The sequence below is a fragment of the Thermobia domestica genome, chromosome 7 (assembly GCF_964235325.1).
Source record: "Thermobia domestica chromosome 7, izTheDome1.hap1.1, whole genome shotgun sequence".
NCBI classification, from domain to species: domain Eukaryota; kingdom Metazoa; phylum Arthropoda; class Insecta; order Zygentoma; family Lepismatidae; genus Thermobia; species Thermobia domestica.
Genome location: NC_137460.1, coordinates 22,557,643 through 22,583,139, shown reverse-complemented (window position 1 = coordinate 22,583,139; position 25,497 = coordinate 22,557,643). Strand labels below are relative to the sequence as shown.

Here is a 25,497-nt window from a genome sequence, read left to right as displayed (position 1 = left end):
CAATAATCCCAAGAGTTCAGAATCAGTGTACATACCGAGAGTGTTTTTTTGGATAATAAATTCCTGTTGAATTTGGTCTTACTCTTCGAAATCTGTCATATTTGCTCACGTAATCTACGCCACAGTGTAATTATTTTGTGCATCGTAATTTTTAATGGATCATTTTGAACTTTATTTTTGTTCCGTGGATTTTACGGACAACTGTTTTTTAAACTTATTCCCAATTCGACCAGTGGTTCTCGACTCTTTTTTTTTTTTTTGACACGACACAGCCTCCCTTGTTGAGTGTACCTGTGGTATACTAATGTATGACTAAAATACGACAAACTCAAATTTCTCATTAATTAGCTACTAGCTCCATCTTTAAATATCTCTGGAAAATATTTTAAGCTTTTGGAATATTTTTCTTGTCCCTTTTTTCAAATTTACGTTGAATTATTTTTTATTTATTTTTCATCTTCATTATCATATTCCATAGAAAATTTCGCGCCACATCCGTTGAGAACCACTGGCCTAGATCAATTCTCATATTCCAAGGCATCAGTAACTCCATTGCCTGCTTCGCGAAGAAGTTCTATGCAGTGATAAAGGTAAATATTTAAGCTGCCGGAAGCTATGTTTGTGGATCTTGCAAGCTTAATTACCGTATTATTACTACTGTAATTATTGTATTCTTAATTATCGTATACTATAATACTGTAAATCGCAGATCATTCGACTTTTCAGTAATCAAAATAGATTTAAAATAAAAATGTACGCAGATTACGTGGGCAAATTGGCAATTTGCAGTATGAATAGGTTAGCCTTTATCCCCTTACTCTATTGATAAGTGTTTTTTTTAATTAGCCTCCTTTAAATTTATTATGTTTCTAAATTATTACCAAGAATGAAATGCTAAAGAACACACAGAAAGAAGTCCACTATCAATTTAGTTACGCAGAAGTTTGTTTATTTTTGTTTTGCACTGAAATAATAATTGCGTAGCTCTTTTTCGAAACGTTCGAAATACAAGAATTGTTTTTTAATAATATAAAATGAATTTTAACACCATAAACGGACAAGGAAAACATAAATAACATAAAAGATCTTGGGATTTTCACTGTAAACCTCTATATTAACGAGATTTCACAAACTTTCCTTGGAAGATGGATAGGAGGTGGAAGTGAAGAATCCTGATGTTTCCGAAAACTCACCTAAATACTTCATTTGGTAAGCTAAAACAAGTTTACAAACTAAGTTGATAAAAATATTAGCATTTTGTTTTGGAAGTACACAACTAGCTCTTGTGGCTACTATATCAATGTTCCTTTAAAAAAAAAAAAAAAAAATGTAAGGATAAATATTGAGGGAGTCCACTTATTTTCTTACTATTTTACTTTAAAAAGAAGACAGTATTTGCTTTCCTAACCAAAAACCACTTCTATACGTATTCCTTCAAATATTTTCGATCTCCTTTAAACAAGTTTTTGTTTATAAAAAAAAATTCACTGCAATATTTTTAGTACTTCCTTATATCCTTACGGAAGAAATTGCCATATAAATGGTCTTTATTAAATTGATGGGCGGGTTTGTGTGGTTCTTTTGTCAAATTTTCGGTTTGTTTATTTAAAAAAAAAAACACACTAAAAAATTATCACCCACAGATATATAAGAAACAGCCGTTATAACTAAACAAGAAAAGGTCACACGAGTTCCGTGAAAGGGCTTCTGGATTTTCGGAAAAACGGCTGAATGTTACTGTCACCCGAATAAATTCGTTTCTCGGGTGAAAACCTTTGATGGCGCGTCCTGCTGTTGTATTCGGAATCCGACATCATCATTGTCGTCGTCGTCGTCGTAATGGCGGGGTTTGTCGCTTGCGCACGTGCTGCTGCGGTGGCAGTTCTTAAGTACTCACGAACCTCGCCGTTCACATGCATTTTTCTTCTCGGAGTGCTGTTGGCGCTGCTACTGCTGCACTCTGGTGTCGGGGGCGTAGAACGAGCTGCAGATTCCCACTCATGAAGCAACGAGATCAGGCGATTGCGCTCCGCTTCGTCCTCTGCAGAATCGTAGTCCGGTCCCTGGAAGAAAATTAAAATAACGATAAAATAAAAAAATTTAAAAAGTTTTACATATCATTAACGAATCTTTTACTTTTCCGCACACATTATTTTAGCAGGAACCTCGAAAAGAAATTATTTTGTTTGAGTGAAGATATTACACTACAAAGGAAGGGGGATGACAACTTCATTACTGCCCTACAACCCATCAGAAATACATTTTGCATTAATTTACAGATGAATGTTTCGTCTTTGCATGATGCAGCAAGAATACATTTTCCTGTGGATTATGTGTGTTCAATATCTACTATGGGTTTGGTCTATTGATTTAAATGGCACACAATTTGAAATGAAATATAATTTTTAATGATGCGATTATACTGATTTTTCTCTTCAAATGTAGTTTATCTCCTTTGCTTTTTGCAAAATGAATATTTATTATTTATACACTTAACAATACTTAAATTATTTAATATTATATCTAACATTTAGTTTTCGCGAAGTAATTGAGTGGCTCCGTGTAGCGTAGTCCCTAATGCTTTTTGCCATTCGTGCGAGCAGTCCCGAATTCGATTCTCGGCGGGAACACTAGGTCGAAAACGTGTAACGTTTTTTAGGCCAGCCATCTTGCGCGAGGTATTTCCTGAGTTTTCCACTTTCACACTAGGCAAATGCCTGGATGGTATGTAACATACAATTCACAGGTCGCTTTTTTCTTTCTCTCTTGCCCGGATAGTGTACTCACCCAAGGACGTCATCCCCAGTGCCGGATTTACGTATAAGCTAAACAAGCTATAGTTTAGGGCCCCACTCGCTTGGAGCCCCCCAAAATTAGAAAAATCTGATTGTGATGTAATTGCCAAATAACAAGAAAAAGCAAATAAGATAAAAACGCACATACAACAATAGTGTTTTGTACTGTCATGTATTAGGCTTTTATGAAGCAAGTAATAGGGCTCTATTTCTCAACTCCACTTGTAATGAGACCTCTGTTATCCAACCTCACTTATAATGAAGCCCCCGTTTCCCAGCCCTGCTCGTAATGGGCGCTTCTTCCCATTTAGATATCCATTACATCTATAAATTAGCATATAGCACATATTCAAACCTAAAAACGGCGACATTTTGTCGCTGAAAAAGAAAGCTTGATGTATAAGGGGCCCACCATCAAATCTAAATCTGGCACTTGTCATCCCTCATACGTGACGTGCTTAAGGCAATAAATGCCAGTAATCTGCAGAAATATGTATGAATAAATAAAATAAATAACAAAGAAATGGATATTATCTAGGTAGGCATCAAAAAATAAGCACATTTCTATAGGTTTTCTTACGTGTAATGGTCAAGAACTGAGAAACAACAATGATATCGCAGAGGAATTCACTCGCTATTTTAATTCTGTATACAGTAATGGTAGAGCGCATTATGCCACAAGTAACTTCATGCCTGATAGGACGGGTATTGCAACATTAGATAGGTTTCTTTTGAATGAAATAACCACTAGAGAAAGCTGAGGAAGCCATAGAAATGTTGAAAAAAAATTGCGGGCCGGATGGCATACCACCGTACATTCTAAAAGGGGTGTATAGACATTCTTAAGCATCCGCTACATGCTTTTATAAATATGTCATTAAAAACAAGCGTGCCTCCGGACAGGTGGAAAGAAGCTACAACTGTCCTATTACTAAATCTAGTGATGAGAACATACAGAATATTAGGCCTATCTATATTTTATCAGCATTCGACAAGGTGTTTAAGCAAGTAATATTTAAGAGGATAGTGTATCATATAAAACCCGTTCTATCAATATATCATCATGGTTTCTTAAAGAACAGAATAGCATCCACTAACTTAGCCTCGTTACAGATTTTGTTGCAAATGAATTGGATAAATAGGGTCAAAGTGGATGTGATTTGTACTGACTTTTCGAAAGTCTTTAATTTGGTAAATCACCATGTACTGCTGCTACAAAAAGTAACGATGACAATTTTTCTGTGCAAGCAAAGACAATTGTTGCGTCCTATTTGCAAAAAACGTAAGTAGGTCGTTGTGTACAAAGGACATCTTTTTTTTTAAAAAAAAAAAAATCAAAGCCTTATTTGGAGTCCCTCAAGGCTCAAATCTTGGTCCACTCTTTTTTTTTTTTTAAGTCATAAATAATCTATTCTCTTACATTCATTATTCTGACATTCTTCTTTTCCCGGACGATCTTAAAATATTCTCCAAAATTAATTCGCTTTAGGACTTACAAAACTTGCAACTTGTAGTTATACCTTTCACCACTATAGGGCATACGCTTTAAACAGTGATATGTTTCAATACGGCAACGTTATTTGAAGTTTGGTATTTAAAAGCTTTCGTCAAGCCAGGCGTGTTCATTTTTATTTTTTTTTTTCTCTTAAAATTGTAGGGTAATTATACAAAGTAATCCACCAACCTCTTTCTCGCCCAAAATAAGTGACAGTTAAAGATAATGCAGGTGGCGGGGAAAAATGGATGAGAAAGAATTAAAGTTTTCATTAGGTTGAAATAAGAATCGCTTCTAGAAATTTGGTACAGTATGTCCTTTTTTTAAAATCATAACAGCGTGTGTGTGAAAGTAATTTTTAAATGTAAAAAATACTAAACGATGTACTGTGTGCTGTAATATTTAAACGCCTGTTATTCTTCTTGTCTGTTCTATATCACGTATCACAGACATGCGCCTCCAGAACTCTTGGCTAATAATATTCTGCGTCAGAATCATGAAGCGATCGAAGTGTCAAGCATATACATGTAGGCGTTTAATGTTTACATTCCATGTTCTAATTAAATATATACATATCCGCTAATAGTAATGAAAGGTAGCAAGGACACGAGAGAGTTAACATTACATATTAAGTTTTAGATCTGTGTAATGCGAAACCACAAGCTTCTCCAATGCATCAAATTAGCCTGGAAGGGAGCTTTTGTATCACCTTCAAAAATATAATAAAATAATAAGAATGCATCATTATTATCTAAAGCTTCAATTTACTGAGATTATAGAGAACATCCCGTCCTGTATCAAAATGCATCAATTAATTAATTTCATGATGACCTTCCATCAGGTAATTATAAAGAAAAGCATTCTAACGTAAGAGGATCGGGTGAAAAAAGAAAAAGATCACAATCTCATTCAACGTGAGAACAAAAATAGTGTATACCGCTGCATCTATTGCCATCTGGTAGCTAAGGCTCCTGCCTGTTTCGCCGAATGCCTTTAAGCTACGAAGTTACCACATACCATATTTTACGGACTAAAAGACGCACTTTTTTTTTTCGAAAAACCTGTCACCAAAATTCAGGCGCGTCTTATGCTCGAAATTAATACAAAAATGAGCAGCGTTTGATTTAAAATTCCCGCCAGTCTTAAAAATGGCCATATATTTGATGCTGCTGGAAACCTATCTCTATCTGGCAACATTGGATTTAACTCGCAGCAGCAGTGCACCAAAAACCTCTGTATCTCCTGTGTTTCTAGATATCGGACCGAAAAACTTTGGATTTCTCACTTTTCTTCACTCCTCTATCGATTGTGCATTGTTTGATTGGCCAATGCCACTATCAATATAAGATGTTCCCTTGTCAGTACTAATGTGAAAGGTCGCTAGTTTGATTCCTGGCCACGCGAGTTTGTGGTGAACAACATCATGAGGTTTTCTCTGGGTTCTTCTGTTTTCTCCTACATTCTCATCCCACTACTTTCATAATGAATTATTCACTTGTATTGAATGATTTTTAAGTGCATAATCGTGTATCGTAAAACTAAAAGTTTCATTTAATTTTCATTCTTTTCCCTAGTTCAACGAAGTCCTGCAAAATCTGCTTAGAAAACGAAATTGTGTTTGAAAGGTGACCTATGTCTAACGGTAGAAACAGAAGCCAGACGAAGGTAATCTGTTTCTCACGTTGTTTGCCTTGCTGCACGCGATCTATAAAGTCATGTAAAGAATATTTTCACATGTTTTGACTTAAAAATAATTATCCACGAAGCGTAGATAACGAATCTGACCTTGACCTGTTAAAAGGATTTACTCGTCATTTCGCCTGATTCTCATTTCATCTTATACTTTATCAGCTGTCATTTACAAGATAAAAACCACATCCAGTATTTTAGGCGAAATTTCACATTTGGCTCAATTTTCATGCCACCTAATGATCTTATCAAGAACATACCCAGATCTGACATGTGTTTTATGTACTTACTTAGGTATATGTGATAGCAAATGGCTTATTTACAACAAAAGAAATGTGCCAATTACAATAATTAACACTCATTATATATTATATATATATATATATATATATATATATATATATAGGGAGGTGCACCAGAGCACGTGCAGCCCCCTTCCGTTCTGAATATACACCATCTAAAGTCAGAAACTGACAGTGGAAATAGCAATACTTTCCTAAAATTTCATGTCATGTTTCCGTTTCGCGCTTACAAGAAAGCGGTTTTGCTAAACACAATAGTTTAATTCAGTTCCTCACACACACATCACAGATGCCCAAAGGCATTTTAAAAAATAAATTTGATTCAAATGTACTGATAGTTATTGGTGCACCCCCGGCCCTTCAGAAAATTCTGGATCAGGTCCTGTATGTATGTATACACATTTATTTCAAATAGCTATAACACAAATCATTTGAAATGCGCAAGAAATCTTATACGTTAAAGAAATCAACATAAACGTATCAACTATTTGCCAGAATCAGCAACCAAGTAGCGTATTAAAATGAACATGTTTAAGCTAATATATGAATATCTGTAATATACAACATAACGCTTTTGTTTGAAATCGTCTGCGAATTAAATTGATAAAAAAAAAAAAAATCAGTCAGTGTAACGTCCTAGGTTTATGCCCTTTAGGCTAAGGGAGACGGATGATTGAGGCAAGTGAATGATGGTGGAAGAATTAGTGGAATGAGAAAGGGGGAGGAAACGGGAGTACCCTGAGAAAATCGATGGATATAATGATGTCCACCACAGACTACAATGGCCAGGGATCGAACCAGGAAACACATGAATCAGAGGTAAGCGCTCTACCATTGAGCCACAGTGGCCCCGAATAGAGAAAATAGTCTAGAGAAAGGTTTTTAGTAGAGCAAAAGGGACAAAAGACGGTACTAGTACGACGCCAACCAAGGTGTAACGGTAGGAGTGACTGGAGGGTTTTCTAACATCTCCTACCTTTCATTTCCTGACCCACTTGAGTGCTTCTTTTCGTCTGCACTCCAAGCGTGAGGATATATTCTGATATCACACGTATATCGGAAAGATGTAGAAAACTAAAAATAGCTGTCAAACGGAAGCGTTTTATTCACTCAAGTAGAGTAAACGTTAAAACTTGATTACGGAAAGTCAGTACATTTGATATTGTAGCATTAAATCAACGAAAGGAGTTGCAAATGTGGATATGAAGAAGAATGAACAAAATTAAGTAAGTAGGACAAAATAAAAGCAAAGGTTGGACAGAATGAAGGATAAAATTGGAAACATCGGTTGGAATACTGTTTGAGCAAAATTTATATTTTTAGAAATGGAATAAAATATATAATGGAAGATAAAAAGAAAAAAGGAAGACTGGCATGGTAGGTGATTTTAATTAATCCAGTGGCGGCTCTTGAGGGAGCTCTCATTCATAAGCTTAACTTTTATCGTTACAAAGTAAGTAAATGCTTAATTGGGACTTAAGCACCCCTTTCTGGGTCAGACGAGATCCGAATCACACGAGTTCCCACCAGGAAACAAATCAGGGTGTCCCGTACTGAAACCGCGTACGCTAACTAGCTTTAAACTAGGAAAGGAAACTTACCTAATGTACAAGGGTAATCCCAAAAGTATGGTTTCCTATTTATTTATTTTTTTAGAAATACAAAAAGGAAACTTATTTTCAATAACGTTTACATAATTTTAAAGCTTGCACAATTGTTTATCTTTCTACATAATTGCCATTTTTGTAGGTCTGTGACAGTTTTTGTATCCCCATGTCATACCAACTCGCCACCATGAGTTTGAGGAAGAGTTAAATCTTATCTTTCACCTCTTCATTGCTCAAGCGCGTTCAGGTAAAATGTTTTCAACTTAGGAAACAGGTGTTAGTCACTGATTTGCTCACCCTTCGCTGATGGTTCCCTGCTTCTTTCTTCGTCGTGAATTTCAATACGACTAGCTGCAAATTCTCTAAACCACTTGCGCACGGTAATGCACAACTTGCCATACACTTCCGTCAATTGGCTATAAATTTCAATCGGATCCAACGCCTTTTGCGTTCAGAAATGGAATAAATGCGCGAACTTCGCACTTGGCGCATCATTGCAAACGGCTGCCAAGCAGAGAGTGAGCGCCCCAGCGAGGTGCACGCCAGGGTTGCCACACTCGAGACTCACGATGATGCCAAACACGGGTCTGAATTATGTTAGATTTTCGTAAATTATGCTAGATTTTCAAATTATCTTTCCTAACTAATTTTAATGACCCACCGCTACTTATCTTCATTATTTTAATGAAGTGCTTTAGCTGTATTCATGTACAAAGCTAATATAACGCTGTCAGGAATGAAAATGAAATAAATTGGTAAATGGCACATTACACTAGTTAACAAATTTAAACTTTTTGTTTGTTACATGAGAAAAATCACCTGATCTTAAAGGAACTTTTTGCGCTGAATTCGAATATGCACTCGGTTTCTCTCCGTCACGTACAGTTTTCCCGTAACAGAGGGATTTTCGGGAAATTCCCTCAAAATTTCCCTTTTTCAGATATTTTATTCCCCTAGCTCCTGTCCCCTTACATATAGTAACATAGAAATTATACCTAAGTATACCTTGATTTATATTTAATAAACCCTAAAAGTTTCGTAAAAATCGCTTTGTTCTTTCTAGAGAAATAAATAGGCCTATATTTGTATGTATACTGTGTGCACTGTTTATTGCACCTGATAGTAATGCTTTCAGATCTCCTGAGTTGGGGTAAAAACGATTTGCTTTATTACTACAAACACAGACATAAAAATGAATATTTACAATAGTCAACAACACACTTGTATTGCTCTCTGTAAATTAGAAACGTGTATAAAAATAGAATGTACTTCCAACGTATATTTTTTTTAAACGTACAGTATATGTATATCTTAATACATATATATACAATTCTCCAAGGTAGTTGGTATTTTATTAGGACTGCAGTGCGGTTACACGAAGTACCAATGTTTTTTATGTTTATGGGATAGCCGAGCTGATGACAAACATTATGAAGTGAAGGAATGGGAACCTAGAGTGAATTACGTACCTGGAGAATGCAACGTCAAATACGCTCCTTTGGTAGATCCTAATAAGATATTACTACCGCCACTTCATATCAAGTTAGGACTTATGAAATACTTTGTCAAAGCCATGGACACATCTGGTGAAGGTTTCAAGTATTTGCGAGATAAGTTCCCTAACCTGAGTGATGTTAAGATTTCAGCGGGAGTGTTTATTGGTCCCCAAATTAGGAAATTAATGCTTGATGATTGCTTTGGCAGCAAGTTAAATAGTGCTGAGCTAGCTGCCTGGACAGCATTTAAGTGTGTTGTGCGCAACTTTCTGGGCAATAACAAAGCTGAGAGTTACACAGAAATCGTACAGGACATGATACAGAAATACAAAGAGTTGGGTTGTAGGATGTCTTTAAAAATCCACTTTTTGCACTCCCACCTCAGCTTCTTTCCTGCTAACCTAGGTGCTCTCAGCGACGAACAGGGGGAAAGATTCCACCAATATATAATGGCAATGGAGAAAAGATACCAGGGACGATGGGATCCTTCAATGATGGGGGACTATTGTTGGGGTCTTGTTAGAGAATGCAACATTTCTTACAAAAGAAGGAAGTAGTGTACGTTTTTGTAACCCAATGGAAGTTTCATATATTGTGATAGTTTTGATTGTCTCTTCATGACCTTTTGGTACATTTGTATTATTGTTTATTGTAAATTGTCACACTTGTAAATTATATTGTATTATATTTTATATATGTGTTTGTGGTAATAAAGCAAAACGTTTTACCTCAACTTAAGAGATCTGAAAGCATTACTATAAGGTGCAATAAACAGTACACACAGTATACATACAAACATATTTATTTCTCTAGAAAGAATAAAGCGATTATTACGAAACTTGGAGGGTTTGTTAAATATGAATCAAAGTATACTTAGGTATAATTTCTATGTTAGTATATGCAAGGGGACAAGATCTTGGGGTGTAAAATAAACGAAAACGGAAATTTTTGAGGGATTTTCCCGAAAATCCCTCTGTTACGGGAAAATCGTACGTGATGGAGAAAAACCGAGTGCATATTCGAATTCAGCGCAAAAAGTTCCTTTAAGAACAGGTATTTCCTTTTATGTAACAAACCCTTTGTTAACTAGTGTTATAGGGGAGGAAGGTCGAATTTATGTTTTATGAATGGATAACATTTTAAGAAATATATACACAATATGCCGCTTCCGACACAGACCTGAAACATTTCTTTTAGTGTATTACTAGCTGTCACCTGACGCTCATATCCCTCCCATCTCAAGTTTAAATTGAAAGGGACAGAAACATCCCAGATAACTACACATTCAGCTGTCAGTTGACAGTAATAAAACTGTGGGTAAGTAAATATGTTTTGCAGAGACATGTTTGCTTTTTTGAACATTTGCGTTTGCTCTGAATTCAACAAAAAATTACAACCGCAGAAATACTGACTGGTTTCATTGCTCCAACCATCGCTTCAACTAAAAAGAACAATTCCCGACGGTCCTTCAACCATCTAAATTTTCATTCTTTTTCTGTTTAACAGAGGGAAGAATAAAATTATGCTAGATTTGGCCAGGATGCTAAAGTCAAGATGCTAGATGCTAAATGCATGTGGATCATGCTAGATCTAGCACCAAGATGCTAGATATGGCTTCACTGGTGCACGCAGGCCTTTTTCGAAGCATGGGAAAACAACAAACACAACACGGTTGCCAACAGCTGCATGGAAAGTTTCCCTGCGTCTCCAGCGTTTTGGTTACTTTACCTTTAAGACCTTCCTCGTACTATTTCTTGTCTATACATATAAGTATTGTTCCGTTAGTTTGAGTAAAATTATCCAATGCTATTAACCCCTTTCTGTATGATTTTTTTTCTTTTAGCGAAAAAAAAAATCAGTATTGGAAATCCTCATATGGGAACTTGAAAAATGAATTAAAACTTGAATTTTAGATTTTTCACTTAATTCCGACGAGAAATAAGTAAGTGCCATATATGACACACTTACAACTCACCAAGAACATGCCAGATGACACCAAAATCTCTTATTCATACACGTCAATATCTCATACAGCAGACAAAACAGTCATTTGGTGCCTTTGATAAATCACAAAAAAAGCTAAAGTGCAAAAAAGGGTATGTGCCATATATGGCACGGCATGCGTAAGGGGTTAAAATGAGTTAAAAAAAGAAACTCTTAAACTGGAAGTACGCAAGAAACTACTCCTATTTAAAATCCTCTCCATAATTGTGTGCATCAATAATTCCATCAAGAGCACGTTACTAGGTTCCGTGTTAGACTTAGCAACCGAATCAAATCAGCGTATACACTAAACGTACTTTATATATTTATTACTCTATAGCTTCCATTATTTCATATTGAGTTACTGCAAATAATCAGCTATACAACTAAGCCACTAATAATCCACTTAACATCATTGATTAAGAGAGGCAATTACCAAACAGAGAACTGTTTCGTAATTTTTTAGATAGGAAGATTTTTAGTTACTAGTTGAATAATGATTATAGGATATTGTTATTGTTTTCCTCGGTAGAAGGACAATACTACTTCAGATGCATCTTGATTTTTATTTAACAAGTTACATAGAGAAAAGGTTTAAAATAATATTTATAGAATTTACATGAGAACCCCTTGATCTGCGTTTCTTCTGTGTTCTATTAGCACTTCTACATGAAATGCTATAAATTTTCTACGTAGTGCAATAGTAAGAAGTATCCATGTGCATAAGACATGCGATATGCGTTAAATTCACCCCCCCACACACACACATAGTCATAGATAAAGTACAAGGGTACTACACATGCAGATATAAAGTACAGGTACGTTCTTTTTTATTTTCGTATCAGTCGATAAGTAAATTAAAGTCGCTTTGTTACCCCCTTTGTAAGTTCGTACATACTCAATGAATAATCCCTAAAAGTATGAGCGTTCTGCTCCTTCGGGATCTGATGCAGCTTCATGTATACTATATCCATAAAATTTTACAATATTATGCCTATCATGGAGAAAGACTTCCATGCACAAACTTCTTATGTATTGCTTCTTAGCATAATTAACAAAGTACTTACAGGAAAGTGGGATTATACAGGCTGAGGTCCATTACTGTCAAGGATCCAAAGGTCGGCTCACGACGCTCGTTCTGACTGATCCAATGACTGACCAAATAACTCCCCTTGTTTACCATTTCTTTAGTTCATATATATATCCTGTTTTTGGATTTTCAACTGTATGCAGATCCTTATTTTGTGTTTTTCACATTTTCACTTTCAATTTTAAACTTCATTTCCACGGATCTTATAAAATAGAGGATATGCCCTTACAACAAAATCTTGAAGCCACACGTCACAGTATCGCCACCCCCTACTCTGCCCACTCCGCCCAATAGGAAAGCAATGTTTTGAGCCAACAATCATGGCGGAAACGAAAGTAGCCAATCAGACGTGCCGATGCTCGGTTGCTTTTTGCCTTCACTGATTTAATAGAATGAAGATACATATGGGCAGATCCTCTATTTATAACATCCTTGTTCACTTCATTGAAAGTGCGTTTACGGAACCTCAGCTTGTTTGTTTCTTTTATTTTTAATCTTAAAAGTTTTTAATATATACTGAAGAATTGAAATTACATTACAGAACATCAAAAATAAATAATTTCATGAGTACTAATTCATCTGTATCTGTTTCCAATTCTAAAACACACCATTTGCACAGCATAAAACCTAGGAACTGAATATCATAATATAGGGATGTGCATTATTTCATAACATTACTAGTCCGTTACCTTCTATCCTCATTTCATAACAGTCGCACTCCCAACAGTTTGAAGAAATAAAGGTTTAATTTTTACCGATGTTCCTATTTCCAGGAAAAGAAGTTCTAAAGTAAAGTAAAGGGTTAGCAATCCCCCCCAAACTTAAGATAAATTAAATTGCGATTACACGTTATACTCTTGTATCGGGCAAATAATTTAGTAAATAATACACCTCTTCTTCCCACTTTGATTTTGTCGCCCCCGGAAAAAAAATCTCGAAGAAAGCCTGAATGTGATTTTCTACAAGAGCCGCCACTGAACTAAATTCAGAAATTATCGCTTCTAAATTTATGAGCCTCTGAGTGGTAACAGTACTTATGGTGAGGAGGTTCACTGTCAAAACTCTCTGAAAGAGAGAGAGAGAGAGAGAGAGAGAGAGAGAGAGAGAGAGAGAGAGAGAGAGAGAGAGAGAGAAATAGAATTTGGATTGAGATAATTCCAGTTGTTTTGCAATGCTATAAATACTTTTGAACAAGTGGATCATGCAAAACAAAATCATTTATCCATTTCATCTGATCGTAAATTGCAATTAATTTTCAATCTCTCATTCGCAGAGGTTAAAAAACAACAACATCTACCGAATCAATCATGTTATTACATCTGTAATCTGTTCACAGAAAGTTGTTAATTACGAAGCGCCTCAAAAGGTGATTATTTTGTGTTATTTTGTTAATGCGTTTAACAATTTCCTGCAGCAATGCAGTACAAAAAAAAAAAAAAAAAAAAAAAAAGAGGAAAGTTTAGCCTTACACACAACAGGAAGCTATATCGTATTACAATATTATTAATAGATATTACATAGTCTTTTTATTTAGCAACTGGGCGGTGCAGGTTTGTTCCTTCGCGAGGGCAGAGCATTTTTTTTTCATATCCTCATTTACCTTACCTCTCTAAAATGGGTACCTGACGCCAGGCACGTTGCCAGGATTTCGTAAAGGGGGGTCCGTGACATGAAGTACTGTAGTCATCATATCAGGGGCTCGATTATTCTAAACTATTTTACTGAAACATTCTGTATATTGGTTCGTTTAGCTAGAATTTCGTAATGGATGGTGGCTTAAGATGAAATACTAAAGGCCCAGGAGCTCGATTAATCTAAACTACTTTATATTGGTTTGTTAGGACAATAAAATAAGGATATGCTAGTAAGTATTTTAATTTAAAAAATGAAGAAATCTCGAGTAAAAGAATTAAAAAAAAAGTATTGAAAAAGGTTTTACAATATTTACGTTCCTTCCTCTGTTCATTCAAATATAACAATTTTCTTTCTATTATGACCTCAACTATTATAAATAGTACATATCCACTATTATAGAAAATATATATATAATAATGTCTTGTAAAATATTTTACAATATCTGTGTTCCTTTCTCTCTTGAATTAAATGTTAACAGAACTTTCTTTCCTCATTATTCCGTCAACTATTGCTTGTTTCAAATGACACGTTAAAAGAGCAGTAGAAAACTGTTTCTGAAATAACATATTTGATACTGCAGAGAAGCGATGACGAAGAATTATGATGAAAAATGTCCACACTTTTTACAGAACGGCACTATGCTTTCGAAAGCTTGAAATTTCCCTGATTAGTAGCAGAAATTCTGAAGCTTACGTAACTTTTCTAGAAACTTCAAATTCCCTGACTTTTCCAGAATATCCCGCTCATTGGCCACCATGTATTGCAAGTACTAAAAAATCTCATCATAAGAAAGAGTAACCAAAAACTTGCACTATCTTTTTTATTATTTTTAACGCTGATTACTCTTTTTCTTGTTTCTTTTTGTTTCATTCTTTCCTATTTTTTTCATTTCTGGTTTCGATGGGGGGCGGGGGTCCAGACCTCCCATTGGCTACGTGCCTGCCTAAGGCAACCTATGAAGTAAAGTGGGTTGGAGCATAGCAATCTCTTTAAATACCGAGCCTTATCACTACCTCAGGACTTTGGCCTGTTCCGAATAAAGGCGATCGTTAAGTTTGCTTTACTAGAATTAAATATCATTAATGAATCATGTAGGGCAGTGATTTCTTACTGAATGTCCTATGACGTCACAGTTTGTTACTATTCTTCTCTGTAAATCACATATAAAGACGAAGGACCCTGTAGATAACCTGACAGCTGAACAACAATTACGTAGTTGATGACTTTGCATAAGACCCCTGGCTACGGGTACTATGCCTTAATGCCTTAAGAGACAAACAGCAAGGATAAAATGAATTACTGATGTTGAAGCAACACGCTACAAGAGGTTTGGCAGCAGACAGACTATCGGGTTGGTGTGTGCTGTGTTACACGAGGTGCACAAATAGAACACTTGTGATAAGTCTGAAGCAAACTTGGACTGTCTCCTCCAGCTAGTAAACAATCCGCTCTAAACGGTGATTCAATCATAGGATGCCATTCTCCTGCCATAGAGATCTGCACGCGCTCGGGCCGAGCCCGTGGATTAGGCCCCACCCGGCCCCGGATTCGGTCCTACAAAGCTTATATCACTTCGGGCCCGGGTCGGCCAAAAATTTTTAAGTATACAACGATATTTCTCGGGCCTTTTTCGGGCCTAACTTTGTAAATATAGTGTACAACGATACTTATCGTTCTTTCTGGATAACTTTTTAAACCGCAACTGTAAAATTAAAACTCTAATTGCTGAAAACAAAAATGCGATTTTGCGTTTATGACCAAGTGTCCGTAATTCGGGCTTATCTGATTTTCACACGAGCTCGGGTCTAAATGCTAAAACATATTTCGAACTCGGGTCGGGTCGGGCCTGAACTAGAATTTTCGGCCCGTGCAGACCTCTATCCTGCCATACTCCGTCCAAGCCACGGCCTCGACTTTCACACATGCCATGCTGCACCGCTGCTGCTTTCTACATTTCCGAAGATGGATTGCAAGGAGAAAAACTTCGTGTCGCTTCGTCTGCTCCGAAGAAAGCCGAAGGATCGAGGGCGACGAACCACGACCGAACTCGTTTCTCTTCAAGATGGCCTGTCGGGGCACGGCACGTCATGTGTAAATTATAATAACTTTAACGTGGATAGACATTACCTTGAAGGAAGCTCTACTTTGTTTCAATTTTACTGGTTTCTTATGAATTACTTAGTTCATTATCTACCAGGTAAATAGCTTCTACATTTCTTTAAAATAAATAATCTTTTCATACATTATCAAATTACAAATTTCTATAACATATTTTCAGCACAAAAGTTGAGATCAAAAGTTAAAATTTGCTTCTTCTCAACCACTAATTGATGATTATTAAAGTCGCAGCACTTGGCCAGGTCGCCTACAGCTCTAAATTTGTCATAAAGGTAAAAAACATATTAAATTATATTAAATAGTATTCATCAGTTACAACGCAAGTTATAACCAGAATGTAGGGTGACCAGACATACTGATTTTCGCAGTACAGTACTGGTTTTCAAAAAACTATCTTGCGTGTTGCGAAGATGCCTAGAGAATCGAGAAATGTCCTTTTTTTAAAAAAAAAAAATGTCCTGCGAAATGTCATGTCAGTTACAGTAATTTGCAATATTTTAATGTTTTATTCTTTATTCACAACATTTTGAATCACACGCACTCTTTTCCTGGATGATGAACCACTGTGTTTTAAAACACTTCTCGAAAGATTACGTAAACAGAACAATCAACAAACCATTGTTTTGCAAAACATTGTTTTTACTGAGAACGGCTTGTTGAGATATTGGTAAGGTAGGAAAAATTTCTACTTTAAGTTATGACAGTGAAACTAAGGTAAGTAGAAGTTCTGTCGTGCCGGTGTAAATTTTCCCCTCATTCCTCAAAATAATCCCACGCTCCGAATATAGGAATTTGTAGTGAATTTCAACCACTTCCGGTTTCGGTATTGTGGATTGTGATGGTATACTCTCTTGTGACATTGAATGGATTGTAGATAACTGCATGTCAGTATATCTATTTTTTTTCTATGTGGAAATCAGAATTGAAATTGGAATAATATTAGAGCCACTTCCTGATTTGGTAGTATTCAGGATAGTCATGGTATGTTGTCCTGAGCCGCTGAATTGTTTGCGAAAGAAACAAACAAACAACAGGTTTTAGCTATCTCTTACAATTTTAGTTCTATGGTGATTAAACATTGAAACCGAAAGTGACTCATTTGAACTACTTCCAGGTTGATTAGAGATTTAACAAAGGTGATGGAACCTATTCTTGGGACGCTGAATCGATTGCAAGAATCACTTCTCGATATTTATTATTATTATTATTATTATTATTATTATTATTATTATTATTATTATTATATTATTATATTATTATTATTATTATTATTATTAACAGATGGACGGACAAAGTTGTTCTATAATACTTCCTACTTTTATGCATAGCATAGTTTGGAAGTGTAAAAATTAAATTTTAAGACTCAATAATAATTCATAATTCTGGTTTATATTTCATTATCCACTCTGTTGTAGTGTTCCATATATGGCTTTATATCACATTTCTTGTTTAATTTCAGTTTTGTGTAAATTGTAATTACTGCTATTCATTCCATTTTATGTATGAGTAACAGTAATTCATGTTTAATTGTTACGTTTGTTTATTTTGGTGCAATATTGACAAAGCTAATTGCATCTCCACTAAAATAAAGGTGACAATGACTATTTCTGCACCTGAAAGATAATGGTATCAAAAACGTTAAAAAAAAAGAAAGAAAGAAAAGAAACAAATCCACAGAACAAAATCTTTTAATTCAAGAAATAAATTGAATTTGAGACAATATGGCGTCCGGATAAGTATTTTGACTTTTATTTAATACATTTCTGTTATTTAATACTAGTTAAATTTTAAACAATTTCTTTCCTGAACTGTCTTTTTTTATAATGTGTAGATCATTTGGAACATATCCGGCACCAAAATCTCTTATTTTCGAATAATTTACCATTTAGTATAGGCAAAATCAGACTGTCCGTCCAATTATGGTAGGGTGACCTGATTGCATATTTTCGAAATACACTGAACTCTAGCCAGAAGGCATTGTGAACGGGGTTACGCTTGGCAACAATGTAGGAAAAATGAATGACGTTTATATCGCGATCACGAGTCATGACCTACATATACCACAAAGTAAACGCCAGCTGGTGTCGGTCCTGGTAGTCGAGTGGGTTAGCGCAGCACACTAGTAAGGAAAATCGTTGTTGGCGTGGGTTTAAGTCCTGCTTTAGGAAAGTTTTTTTTACTACTTTAAAAATTTTTTTATAATACTTCTTTCGTTAAAATAAGATTAAAATAATATTGAAAAAGTGATTTAACGATTATTTTTTTTTAAATTTTCATTAAACTTCTTTCATTAAAATAAGTTTGCACTTGTACTTATATAGATCCATAGTAAAAGTAATAATAATAATAATAATAATAATAATAGTAGGAACTAGTTAGAATGCAATTGAGCATTCGTTTCCGTGCGATGTTGCCAAACCTAATGCCTTCTGGCTAGGGCTGAGTGTATTTCGAAAATATGCGACCTGATTCTGACAAGCGAAAAATAGGACATAAATAGTATATGATAGTTTACTGCATCGGCAGTATGAGTGTTCTTATTTCATTTAGGTCTAACGGTAACCTTAAGTTAATCATTTATTTTCGTTACAAGGAAAAGCACTGAACAGAAGTACTGAAGGAATTCAACACATCTCCAAATGTTTTGATAAATGACAAACAGTGGTTTATTTTTATGACCGTACAGTAAAACTTCGTAGGGCTAAAAATTTTATATATATATATATATATATATATATATTCGGGTAATAGTATACATGAAAACCCCCTGTCTTCCGTGCGCGAGGATACTTCATATTATATATTTATACTTTACCAAAATTAAATCACTGCGCTGTCTTCATTATATGTTCTTAACATTCTATTTTTACTTTCTAGAATAAATTTTGTTGATTTCGATTCGAAAAATGTTAAATATTTTTAAATTTATATCGTGATGCAGACCAAAATCCTTGTTGCATATAATGTAATGCGCTATAGCATATAAAGTACAAGGGCAAATAAGTACGTTCTTTTTTATTTTCGTATCAGTGGATAAGTAAATGAAAGTGGGTTTGTTACCCCCTTTCTAAGTTCGTAGATACTCAATGAATAATCCCTAAAAGTATGAGCGTCCAGCTCCTTCTGGAACTCAGACGGTCTTACGTATACTATATCCCCGGTTTCAATACTGATTTTCATAGTGTAGAAATGGTAAAATCGAAATGCAACTGATTAAGCGTCCCAGGAATAGGTTCCATCGCCTCCATTAAACTTATATTCAAACCGAAAATGGCGCAAATTAACAATTTCCAGTTTCAACACTTGTCGCCATAGAATAAAAACAGTAAGGGATAGAGAGTAGGTCTAGCGGCTTTTTTGATACGGATTCAGTGTCCCAGAAACAGGTTATAGTTTGGATCTTATTACTCTATTGCAACCAGTGGAAGATCCAGGTTTGATTCCCGGCAAGAACTCATATGGTTCGGATTCCACGTTAATAGGTCCACTTCTCATATAGCCTCGCTGCTGAAAGAGACGTTAAACTCAAAATAAACTCAATTCAACTCGGTTAGTTTGGAAATCTATCGTAGTTTCACACTGTGAAACAGAACTCACTTATTTTTATATACTTTTGAGTACTCATAAAAGAAGAAAAAAAACATTTATTTTCGAACATATTACTTCCAATATCATGGATCTATGCAGAGATTAAGAGTCATCAATATTATTTTAGTTTATATTTAGTTCGTCTCCAGATCAATAGATTAGCCTCATTAGAAACGACATTTCAACAAATCTAAAACAAAAGTAGGAACTGCTTTTCTGTTCTTGATGTTAAGCGCTTTATTTTAACTTCGAAATATCAAAGTTCGTTGGAGGGCATTACATTACAGATATTGCAAAGAGAGAAACATGATACAGAATATATATTAATGATTAGTATCATGTTACTACATAATGAACGACACAAATTGTGTGAGAGTTCAAGTTACTGAGAATAAAGAAATAAGGAATGCTTCAACTTAAATTATATATACACACACACACACATTATTTTATATATATATATATATATATATATATATATATATATATATATATATATATATATATATATATATATATATATATATATATATATATATATATATATATATATATATATATATAAGATTACTTCAACTAACACGTTCGAATCAGTGATGCCAACCAATAATTATTTACATTAATTTTTCCTCGAAAGGTATTTTCCTCGAAATTAGCGACATATTCTATATGGGATATTTCGTATATAAAGATCCACGTCAGTAAAATTCTATAGAGTTTAACAATTAGATATAATGAGTGATTAAGAGTGTCAAATTAGTGTTAATTCTCAAATTTAAACCATAACTTTTTTCTAAATCTGTAAACTTAATGCTTCTGAACAAGTGGTTTGTGGAGTGCGTATTAGTCAAAAATCAATTACCAAGGAACGAAAATCGTGATCTGGTAAAATAAAATAATGAACAAACACATGAATGAATGAAAGAAAGTAAAATATCAAACGAGAAACAAATAAAAGAAAGTAAAATATCAAACGAGAAACAAATAAAAGAAAGAAAGTAAAATATCAAACGAGAAACAAATAAAAGAAAGAAAGTAAAATACCGAACGAGAAACAAATAAAAGAAAGAAAGTAAAATATCAAACGAGAAACAAATAAAAGAAAGAAAGTAAAATACCAAACGAGAAACAAAAGAAAGAAAGTAAAATATCAAACGAGAAACGAATAAAAGAAAGAAAGTAAAATATCAAACGAGAAACAAATAAAAGAAAGAAAGTAAAATATCAAACGAGAAACAAATAAAAGAAAGAAAGTAAAATATCAAACGAGAAACAAATAAAAGAAAGTAAAATATCAAATGAAAAACAATCAAATTTTAAAAATTTCCACACACAAGTGTGAAAAAAGAATTTTTTCTAGAACTGATTGCCTTGATGAACCACCCGAAAAACTGGCGGAATACAAAAGTGGGAGGAAACGTGAGTAACCCGAGGAAACCCACGGACACGATGTTGTCCACCATAAACTTTCTTGGGCGGGAATCGAACCAAGGACCTCACGTACTAGAGGTAAGAGCCTACCACTGATGCCCCTTCATACGTAGCGGATTTTGGAAGTCTAACAATGTTTGGAAAATGTATGTTAATCTGAACTCCCAAGGGTGCCATCTCCCTTGCTAACACGTAGAATACCAATGTGTATTGCATTTTTCCTAACAGGAAAAAAAATGTATTTCGATTAGGATCAATTTAATTCATGCCTGAAGTTTCAGGTTGCAAGTCACATCCATTACTGATATTGCAATTAGCAGAATTAATTCTTTCATGTTTCTCCTTTCCAATTTATAGTAGCTTTGGGTGGTTGGCAGATGCGGAGGTTTCAGTAACAGAATCTCTGTCGCGAGGGTTTCGTAACCATGTGAGTTTTTAGCATGATTTATTTATTTGTTTGAAAAAAAAAGTAATTTAGATGCAAGACATGTATCCACAATATAAGTTGTTGTTGTAGATAGATGTTAATTATCTCTGTTTTATGTCTAAACGCGCAGGAGGTGCTGCCCTTTAGGAATTTTCTTGAGGGTGTGTTCTACACCTACTCTTCAGTTATCAGACGAAGGTAAGTCACGCTACAACTAAATTTTCATACAGCAAATAGAATGTAGCTAAAACATTATGTTGTCAAAGGAACACGTTATTGAATTAGTGCATTATATATATATATCACCATTGTCTCTAGTAATTATAATCATTGAAATCCCTATAGGTTTATGAAATGAGAAAACTTATATATACGTATTTGGAGTGTACTTTACGTGGAAATTGCTAATTAGTAAAATTAACAATGAGGGACATTTTGATCTATTAATATGTGAACATTGGAAAGTGAATATCATTACAAGAACGACATTGATATGCAAATTCTCTTTATTTTCTCTATATTTGGAACTTTGGTTACCAGTTATTTTGGGCAAGTAGTTTGTTTACTTCAATGTGCTCCTATTCCTTAAAAGAGCCTAATGAATGTTTACTTGCGGGTAGTCAATTTGAGTCCAATGGAGCACAATGGGTCTTCAACTAACACTCGTTTATTTTTCTGGGGCCGCGGTGGCTCAGTGGTAGAGCGTTCACTTCTAGTGCATGGAATTCTTGATTCGATCCGAGCTCGCGGCACGTGAGCTTTGTGGACAAATACTGTGCGCGTCGGTTTTCTCGGGGTTCTCCCGTTTCCTCCGATTTTTCTTGATTTCACCATTTCATGAATTTCTCACCATCAACGTCTCCTTTAGCCTAGCAGGCACAATAGTGGGACGTAAAACTTAAAGACTTCATTTTCTTTTATTTGACTAATAAAACTCTTACTATATTTTTTTATTAGAAATTATCCTCTTGGATTTATGAGACAAAAATACCCATTAAAATATACAGCATTAAATGTATTATCCGAATCTGATACTCTTCTGTACTTTATACAGAAGACGTAACACGGGCAATATCGTGTCTCTGAGATTTCCCGGAGTTTTCCCGTTTCCTCCCTCATTCCCATTCCCTTTCTTTCATAATCATCCATCTAGCACTCGTCTCCTTTAGCCTAAAGGACATACCGTGAGACATTAAGTTAAAGGTAGTAGCTTTGCATTTCTGGTATTGATGTTTACCTTCGTTGTACCATGTGTCTAAATATAATTAATGTGGATTCCGATACTTATAGACATTCCTGTGTATTTGTGCAATATATATCGAAGGTTCTAGGCTAGTGAGAATATAAGGTATGTCAATCCCACCGTGAGCATGTATATTTTTTCCGCCCTTTTACCATTCATTATCCACAGTCTGTTAAAAAGTACAGGCACACAAAAAGTTACTTTCTTAAGGGGGCGGACTATACTAAAAATGATACAAAAGCTAACCATTTTTATTTTGCTCGTTTTTCGTAAGTGAAAAGAACTCACCACAATAATAGACAATGTTATTCTATACCCGAAAATACGAATTCGAAGAATTTTCAGTGTTGATATCCATAGAAATTACAGTGTGGCCAGAATATGAATTACCCAAAAATCTAGGTTAAGACAGCGAGTAGGAAAATGAAGTCAACGGTAATTGATAACTTATGCTGTTTTGGTTCCTTTTTTACTACTTTTAAAATAATATTTCTATTTATTTTGTAATAAAGAAAAAGTTATTAAAATTAAATATTAATATTCTTAGGAGATTTCGTAATGTTCAGAGGGTAAATATCATAAAGTGCCAACTTAGAAACCAAAAATACACTTTAATAATAACACACATGAGTTCATTTATATTGTTACTGTGAATTTGTGCCTGTAATTAGAGTAATTCGAAGCTAATTGCAGGTTTTTTATGTAACACCATATGATACTGCCATGTGTTGGCCAAATTGAAAAAGCCATATTTCTCGCGGAAGGATATATTATCTCGCGCAGGTCGTCTGCTTTCGCTTTATGTGTGTGGTGCAAAGTGGCGGTCGGCAACTTCACAATGATTCGACCAATCAATTGATGTATCTTTGACATAGAGAGAAAACAAGCCTCTACTAGCACCAAGAGCCACATTGCAATTAGCCAGGCGTTATTAGCAAAATTTGTTGGGTAACTAACTCACTAACTCACACTATGGCCTATGGAACCCGGAGGTTCAATGCCGCTTTCACAAAAGCTCTCCACTGACTTCTATCCTTAGCCAATTGGATCCAGTTTCTACTTTGTATTCCTATTTCCGCGAGATCCATCTTAATATTGTCCTCCCATCCGCTTAGGTCTTCCTAATGGTCGTTTTCCGATTGTCTTCCAGTCAAGACTTTGAAAGCGTTTCTACTTTCTTCCATCCTGGCTACATGACCTGCCCACCTGAGCCTCCTAGATTTAATGACCCTAACAATGTTGGATAAACCGTATAAATTATGCAGTTCCTCATTATAAAATTTGTTGGGTGTGTGTACAAAGTTTTCCTGGTGACTAATACGGTAAAGAGATAAAAATAATATTTGTGTGTGTGTTAAGTGTTTTTCAAGTCACGCACAAAGTTTCTAGTGGAATTACGAACTAAACCAACCTATTTTTCTTGCAAGCAGAACTATCAAAATGGCATTATTGGCCACATGTGGAGTATCAATGACTCTGTCTTTAACACAAAGAGTTAGCCACCTTCCGACGTCACAGAAAGCACAAAAGATAAAAACTGACCCGCTCTTCCGTTGATTAATGTCACTTCCTCAATCTTGATCCTCGATCTCGATTCTTGATCCTCGACGTAAAAAGGCTGTAATTGTTTACGTGAAAACTATTATATTTGTTTGGATTCGTTGGTTGTATTAGAGTTTAGAGTTCCCTTCAATTGTACGACTATATGAGACATTGACCTACAGCTTGCAGTGGGATCAGAACCACACAAGCTCTCACCGGGAATATATTTGATTGGAGTAAAATTGTTTTAACGTCTCTTTTCAGCATGTACGTTATATAAGGTGGGAGTTACTGTTCAAAGTAGGGTCTAGACCAGGCCTGTCCATGAATTGGCTCCCGGAGCCAAAGCGTGATCGAGCACGAGCGGAGACAAGAACAGGTTAGCACAGGTGCTGCTAGCTTCGCTCCTTCCACTGCATCCGATAAGTGTTGCCAACCACACATGATGGCAAAAAAACCTACGGCCAAGCCTGGCCAGAAATTTGCACGATGTTAAGCATTGAGCAGACGGAAGCGTGAAATGTGCAGGTGTGCTCTTCCCCTCCCCATTTCGAAAGCAGTGACGCGAAAACACTGCTGGAAATAAAATTGGTACGCTTTTTGGTCGAGGAAGACGCATGATAGAGGTTACAGTTAGCGTTGAAGTAACTAACAAATGAACAAGAAAGAAAGAAAGAAACTAATAGTAAACATGTCATCTTACAGACGTAAAAACGACTGCAAAAATCGGAAACGAATTGTTTCAGACCTTTTTATCTTCGTGACGTTGTATTACATTAGCACTCGGTCTATAACTTGTCACTCGCTTCACGTTTTCTAAGTTGTAAACGCCTTTCGTTGCTAGATTGATAGAAGAACGACGGGAGGTTGAAAATAATAATAATAAATAATAATAATAATAATAATAATAATAATAATAATAATAATAATAATAATAATAATAATAATAAATAATAATAATAATAATAATAATAATAATAATGCGTATTATTATTATTATTATTATTATTATTATTATTATTCGGACCAAAGAGGGATGAAAATGGGGATTGGAGG

The 25,497-nt window shown here is 35.1% G+C and overlaps 1 protein-coding gene across 1 annotated transcript in view; it reads right to left on the bottom strand.

Moving 5' to 3' along the window:
* Positions 1-1,611: 1,611 nt before the first annotated feature.
* Positions 1,612-25,497, bottom strand: part of LOC145689899 (uncharacterized) — a 545,116-nt gene continuing 521,230 nt past the window's right edge. Inside the window, exon 4 of the mRNA XM_081764211.1 lies at positions 1,612-2,063. Coding sequence (XP_081620337.1) covers positions 1,683-2,063 — 381 coding nt within the window. The 3' untranslated portion in view covers positions 1,612-1,682. The remainder of the gene's footprint in view (positions 2,064-25,497) is intronic.